Raw genomic sequence first — 7,997 nt, 5'->3', positions numbered from 1 at the left:
AGGGACGCTAATTCTTTAAGATAAAAACAATTATTGAACAATATGGAAATTATTATTTTAATGCAAGTTTAAAAATAGATGGAAAGAACGAGGGATTTCATTGCAAAAGACGATCTGGCACACTAGAAGAAGGTGAAAAGGCTACGAGCCATTAAATCCCACGTATGGACCCTCATATTCCTTCAAATACTCTCACGTTATGTCCCTCATTTGTACACATTTCCCTTTTCTGTAATTTATGTTCAGCGCGTATCAAAATACATGAAAATATTTATATCTGGAGTTACAAAATCAAAAGAAATAAATGTACCAAAAAGCGGAATACTTTTCATCTTTACTTATAACGTTAAACCCTGCATACCAAAATCATTAATATGTATTATACATATATTGTAATCAAATAGAGGATATTTCAAATATATCTAATCCTCCAAAATGACATTCAAAGAATGCGAAAGCTCACAACTTATTCTTTATTTTCACCAAAACTCAACGTTCTCTTACGTCGCTCTAACAAAATTAAAAAGTGCCCCCTATGCATTATGGACATTTAATTAAACAATAAAACTGATCACCGCGTCTATCATTTCTCTCTTTTAAATATGAAATTTGTACTTCTGAATATGAATTTGGCGATTGCCTAAAGTTTTCTTGTTCTGTTCTTGTTTTTACAATGCACCCATGTCAATAAAAATGAAAACCTTATTAATCATCTATTTATCATTATTTGTTTATGATAATGTATGTTTTATTATTCATTTAACACAGAGTGTTACCTCGATCAGCTCTGATGATGTCCATGGCAGGATACCTGAGAATTTATGCGAATGACAACAAAGAAAAGAAAAGTGATATTAACATATTGTTTCAACCTTCAGGATATACGTGGGCAAGCAAAATGTATTTGATCAAATATCCACAGATTTTTTACCCATGAGATCAAAGTCCCACGTTCGGCATTTAAGAATAATCATTGCTAAAGTAATGAAGGTGCTTCATAAATGACTACTTTTTGTTTGCCCTTTAAAATAATACTTCTACTTGGGTACTACAGTTAATACTATTTGTGCATAAATGAATAATGAACGCATACTTTCATGTACACATATCCAGTGTCCATCTCAAGGTTTTTTGCACAGTTTTACAATTATATCTTATAACTAATTTATACAATCAGCAGCAATACTAACATTTAAGACATATAGTCAGGACAAAATGCGATGTAATGATTGATGGAAATGATAGCTTTCAAATGCAATTTTTCACACACTTTTTTTGAAAATAAAGACTCTCCTATCTACAGAAAGTAAGCATGAGAATTTTCAACAGGATTCATCGCAATTAATATTTCTACTGGCCAAAATTCTACAAATCATCTAATGGAGTTACTGAACAGTCAAGTATTACTCTTCATATACTACAATTCATAATAGTTTAATTAAATTTGAACAGTTTTTGTTGGATCAGTCCAAGGTAAAATTTACCCTATTTCATCCACATAATTTAATTTCATAACCTGGTAGAAATCATATATATAACTAAGCTGGAAATCTAAATCCAAATTTAGGAAAGCAATTTCAATAATATATATTTGTCTTTTAAAATAATAATAACTTTATTTCAAGAAGCACTTAACTAGTTACAACGTAGACCACTCGACTGCTACACCATTTCTACATTTGTTCTAAATGCCCATGTTAATATAATCCTTCCCCCACCTTGAGAATATCATCTGGCGAGTGATTTCATCCTTGGCATAGTGGACTGGTAGGTTGCCTTGGTTATCCTTGATGTCCGGCTTTGCTCCATGGTCCAAGAGATAGAAGACCAGGGCCTTCTTGGGAGACAATTCATTCTGATAGAACTCTGCTGAGATCTAGAACAATTATCAATAGAAACGATTGTTCAAACTTTTGGAGGCCCTTATGTTTCTGAAGATTTATCCACAGGTTCATCATTCTGAACATTTGTTATGTTATTCTGATGGTTAGTTATGTTTGTAATTCCGAAAGTGAAATAGGTTTCATTACTCCAAAGGTTTGTTACACAAAAAAAGGAAATAAGACTCGTTAGTCCAAAGGGTTTGTAATTTCCGAAAAATGACACAGAACTTGTTGCCATTTTTGCAATCATGTGCTTTTTTTATTTTCAGATATACGAACCCTCTTTAATTTTCAGAATTATCAATCCTTTTTTATTTTTCAGAAATAAGACCTTTTTTTAAATTTCTTTTTTTTTTACTCTACAAGATTAAATAATCATCGCTTTATACCCATTTTGGGCAGTATGCCCCATTTTTTATGCGCACTCATTTGGGAATGGTATTATTCCAATTGCATAATTGTAAGTAGGAAATTATGCAGAGCAATTTTCACAGGAGCAAGTGTCATACAATCCCAGGGATAATGTGTTCTAGAGTTTATCATCTTACCTTTTGGAGTACTGGTGTTGCTTCAACGTTGATGTCCTTCCTACCACAAAGTCTGATGGCTTCGTGAAGACAGGTCTCTCCGTCGATGGACTGGATGTTGAGATCAGCGCCATGGGAAACTAATGTCTCGATGATGGAGGTGTTGCCATTCCGCGTGGCTAAATGAACTGCTGTGCAGCCTTTCTCAGCATGTTGTCCAACAACCTGTGTAAAACACCAGCCTCAAGAAATGAGAATCTACTAACAACAGCTTTTTATGAAGCAGGTTCTTTTCTAGTTTTCCATTGCTTGTATCACCACATATACTTACACATATACAGATATTAGTATTTAAGTAAACATTATACAGTCAAACCTGTATGTTAAGGTTACCCATGGAAAACGAAAATAGTTGTCCCTGTAGACACATGGCCTTTCTAGGAAGGTTCTCAAACACATATATTTTTTTTCTCGAGGGAGGCAAAATGAACGGCCACGATACACAGGTGGCTTTTATAGAGAGGTGGCCACTAAAAGAGGTTTGACTTACTTGTATATGTTCTTGTACAAGATAAGTTTTAAGAAGTCCTTGTGGAATCATTTCAACCTTTTTCATAATTTAGACAATCTATATAATAGTAGTAGAAGGGGATTAGTAAAGACTGATTTTAATACTTGCAAGATTGTGGGTAAACGGTAGGATATTTTTCAATATGAAACCTATAGGAATACTAAATTAAATACCTTCTTCTCATCTTCTGTTAAAGCCTCAGTGTCTGCATGGCCATTTGGGGGGAAAGGGTGTTTCTGCCCTTCAGCACACCACGCATCTGAACTTGCTCCATGAACTTGGTCTTGTTCTGCGGCGAGTTGCAACGCAGTCTGATCAGGTTTACTCAGATTTACTCCAGCTCCGTGCTCTAATAGATATCTTGTGACATCGGTATGTCCATTTGCAGCAGACAAATGCAATGCAGATGATCCCTTCTTGGTAACCTTGTTAACATCTGCAAGTTGCTGAAGTAGACACCTCATGATATCGATGTGACCGTTCTGAGCAGCAATATGCAAGGGAGTCCAACCATCATTGTCTGTCGCATCAATTTCGGCTCCGTGGTTGAGCAAAAATGTTGTGATATCAAGATGCCCGTTCTGCACTCCGACATGTAGGGCTGTTGAACCTTTCTCATTGGTGGCGCCGTTGACCTCTGCTCCTCGCCTAACCAAATGCTCGGTAACATCACAATGGCCAACAAATGCAGCAACATGCAAAGGCGAGATATCATCGAAGTCTCCTTTGTTTACTTCAGCTCCCTGTTCAAGTAGATAATCTACAATAAAAAGACGACCCACTTGCGCAGCAACATGAAGAGCAGTCCAGCCAGCATTGTTGCTTTCGTTCACTTCAGCTCCTTGAGTAATCAGATACCGAACAACTGCAAGATTGCCACCTTTTATAGCATATTGTAATGATGTGCTACCAGCTGTTCTGCCTCCTTCACTTACAAGAAGATCTTCATGACTGTTAAGATCAGACGATATACGTGTCATTTTCACAATAACCATTCCCCCTTTAACTGTCTTATCCTCATCGCCATCTTGATATTTGGTTCTACCAAGATCACTTTCTGGAGTACCTCTAAAGACAGTGAAAGAATCCCTGAATCTGCTAACTGCGTGACCTACACGACTCTGCACACATCGCACAACATCATAATGACCATACTGTCCATCAAATTGTAAGATGACGGAGTTCCGAACGCTTCTCTTAATCAGTTCAGAGCCTTGGCTAAGCAGATACTTCGTAATGTCGATCCGACGATTAAATAAAGCATAATGAAGAGCAGTGGTTCCATATGCATTGCGAATATCTGCCTCAACCCCTCTGCCGATGAGGGATTTGACGATATCTAAATGGCCAGACGATGATGCAAAATGTAGGGCAGTCAATCCACAGTCATTTCCCTTATTCATATCGGCCCCTTCACTGATCAGATATTCCACGACATCCAAGTTCCCTTTCTCTGCGGCACTATGCAAGGCACACCTACCAAAGTCATTGCTAGAATTCACATCTGCTCCTTGACTCAGCAAATATTTTGTCATATTAAGATGGCCATTACTTGCTGCAATGTGTAAGGCTGTCCAACCAAAAGAACCAGCTTTATTCAGCTTGGCTCCTTGACTGACATGATCTTTCATGGCATCAAGGTCGCCTCTCTCTGCAGCGGAATGAAACTCCGTCCAATGAATTATATTTGATGTGGCCAGCTCAGCTTGCTGACTAAGCAAAGCACTTGAAACACGAACACGACCAGCAGCTGCAGCAAGATATAATGCTGACCATCCGTTGTCACTAGCCTTATCAACATCAGCTCCTTGACTGATTAATTCTGTGACAACATCAAGATGTCCTTCATTAGCAGCTGCATGTAATGCAGTCCAACCATCATAATTGGTGTGGTTAAAGTCAGCACATTGATTGATTAGTTCTTTGGTCACATCAGGATGACCATTAAAAGCGGCTAAATGTAATGCAGTCCAACCCACACTATCACCTGTATTCACTTCAGCTCCTCGATTTATCAGCCATTTGGTGACATCAAGATGACCATTACATGCAGCTAGTCGTAATGGGGTAAAACCATCTTTACCAACGTTATTCACCTCAGCTCCTTGACTGATGAGAGATTTGGTGACATCAAAATAACCACAATAAGCAGCTAGATGTAATGGGGTTAAACCCTCATTATCATCTTTATTCACTTCAGCTCCTTGACTTATCAGAAAGTTGGTGACATCAAGAATACCATTCCGTGCAGCTTCATGTAATGGGGTCATACCCCCATTTTTGCTGTTATTAACCTCGGCTCCTTGACTGATCAGAAATGTGGTGACATCAAGATTACCACCATAAGCAGCTAGATGTAATGGGGTCGAACCATTAATATCATCTTTATTCACTCCAGCTCCTTGACTGATGAGATATTTGATCACATCAAGATGATCATTTCCTGCAGCTAGATGTAATGGGGTCAAACTCTCATTTCCGCCGTTATTAACCTCGGCTCCTTGACTGATCAGAAATGTGGTTACATCCAGATGACCACCATAAGCAGCTAGATGTAATGGGGTCGAACCATTAATATCATCTTTATTCACTCCAGCTCCTTGACTGATGAGATATTTGATCACATCAAGATGATTATTTTCTGCAGCTAGATGTAATGGGGTCAAACTCTCATTTCCGCCGTTATTAACTTCGGCTCCTTGACTGATCAGAAATGTGGTTACATCCAGATGACCAGTCCCTGCAGCTATACATAACGGAGTCACACTATCATTTCCGCCGCTATTCACCTCGGCTCCTCGGCTAATCAAGTATTTAGTGACATCAAGATGACCATTCAGTGCAGCTAGCTGTAATGCAGTTCTACCGTCATTATCAACTTTGTTCACCTCGGCTCCTCTACCGATCAGTTCTTGGATGAGGTCAAGTTGTCCATTCTGCGCAGCACTGCTTAGTGCACTCTGCAAATCACCAACACTGTACTGATGGGGGGGCTTGGGAAAATTCAAACGTGGTTTATTCATAAATTGATACCATGTTGATTTAAAAATGTTGCTGAAATGCCATGATTTTCCGGTTTTGTTTTTCTTCTGCCCCCAAAAAAGTTTTTGCTCATTAAGCCACTGCATACTATCTCTGTTGATCAGAGCTTTGGCGAAGCCCTTTTTTTTGGGGGGGGGGTCTTTCCTTGCTCCTGAGGTACTGTACAAGTTCATGAATCGATCACAATCTGTTATTTCATTTTTCACTTCACGCTGTATCTTTCATTTTTCTGCCACATTCCTAGTGACAACTGGAAGCTGACATTATTTTATCACCAAAAAACCTAGAAAAATGAACATGTAAACATTTTCGCAAAGTCAGTCAGTGGTGAGGAACATATTTAAAATTGGGTGGAAACCCAATAAACAAATTCACGTACAAATTACGTCAATATCAAGGTATCGACTTGAACAGATTTACGTTCTTCAAACACTTGACATTTACGTGATTGTGTAAACACGTTTCTTGCACTAGGTGTACGTTTATGCTCAATTTTGAAGGCAGAATGAGCGATTTGAAACGCTCATCGTAAACACTTATCGAATCGCAGTTCCACGGTGTACTGTTTATGCTCACTTCTCTGGCTCCTCCAGGCATGATTCAGGCTCACTTCTCTGGCTCATCCAGGCATGATTCTGGCTCAGAGCAAGGATCATGCCTGGAGGAGCCAGAGAAGTGCAGTGCAGAGTCTGCACTGCGCATGCTATGTTGACCACATTTAAACGCGTTTAAAAATGATTATGCGTGTATGCTTCCCCAGAAACGCCGGTCCAAAACGCACCTTTTTGTGAGTTTGGGATCGGCGATTACGATCGCCGTTTTTCTGTGATTCTACAAAAATGAGTAAGGACGCAACCGTGTTTTGAACTAAACGCGTAACAAATGCCTCATTCTGGCCAGAAAAAGCTGAGTATAAACGTACCCTAGGTCACTTATAAATCACATGTACACTAAATTACGACCATGGTTTGTAAACCTAATACTCCCGTTTTTGTTTGGTTATGAAATTACATCTTCATAAAAGAAATTATCACATTCTTTACAAGTTTTAGAATCGCGTCACAGAAACACGTGAAGCGTTAGTGATAGTTTTAGTCAAAATATCTGCGTGAAATTTACGTGAATATTAAGAGGCTGACTGGAGATGAATCATGTTCTTCATTCACGTGAAATTTACGTCGGAGAGGAAATATGTTACTGTAACCCGCGTTCAACCCAATAATTACGCAAATGTAAGAGGACACTGTAATAACAACGACTCAGCCAGCCGCTAAATAAGCGGGGGTGGGGGGGGGGGGGGGGGGGGGGGGTAAGAGGATTTTTTATTTTTTTTGTGTATCGAAATTTTCCTGTGGGCATTGTGACGCAAATAGTATCATGTGATAAAGTGGCCTGGGCAGTATAACACTCCACAAGCGGAACCTTTCTATTTTCCTAGACAGAAAATAAACTGCTTTAAACGACGATTCGGGGGGGGGGGGGGATTTAACATTAATCACTTGCCATTGCATCTGAGTACTTTTCCCACAATTCAATCACTTAAATCTACTACACTAGCGAATCTAGAAAATTCCAAATTTTCTGTTAAAAATGTAAACATGTTATTTATTTTTATTTTATTTTTTATTTTTTATTTTTTTATTAGGTGGTCTGTCAACGACAGATCACCTGTTTTCGTCAGAATTTTCTTTCTTTATTCTTTATTTTTATTTCTTCCCGTTTTTTGTTTATCGTTTAACTCAAGATCGGTTGTGTTAATTTCTTTAAATTTTGACACAGTCATAGGTCATTGTCATGAGACGTGACAGGAACATTTTCAAGGTCATCAGGTCATCGTGACGTCATCCAGGCGCCATTTTGTGAAATCACGTTATCCATCATATCTTCATGATGCATAAACAAAGGTCATTCATATTCATATCACATATACTTCAGATCAAGAGTCAATAGGTCATGTCATCAAAGGTCACATAA

At 38.4% G+C, this 7,997-nt stretch overlaps 1 protein-coding gene across 1 annotated transcript; it reads right to left on the bottom strand.

The window, feature by feature from the left end:
- Positions 1 to 759: 759 nt before the first annotated feature.
- Positions 760 to 6,004, bottom strand: LOC115925091 (ankyrin-3-like). Its single transcript, XM_030988268.1, has 4 exons — positions 3,155 to 6,004; positions 2,432 to 2,635; positions 1,719 to 1,876; positions 760 to 811 (listed from the first exon to the last, which is right to left on the bottom strand). The coding sequence occupies exons 1-4, from the start codon at positions 6,002 to 6,004 to the stop codon at positions 760 to 762; spliced, it is 3,264 nt and encodes a 1,087-aa protein (XP_030844128.1).
- Positions 6,005 to 7,997: the final 1,993 nt, after the last annotated feature.

The sequence above is a fragment of the Strongylocentrotus purpuratus genome, unplaced genomic scaffold (assembly GCF_000002235.5).
Source record: "Strongylocentrotus purpuratus isolate Spur 01 unplaced genomic scaffold, Spur_5.0 spur5_scaffold_17, whole genome shotgun sequence".
NCBI classification, from domain to species: Eukaryota; Metazoa; Echinodermata; class Echinoidea; order Camarodonta; family Strongylocentrotidae; genus Strongylocentrotus; species Strongylocentrotus purpuratus.
This window is presented reverse-complemented; position numbering and strand designations above follow the sequence as displayed.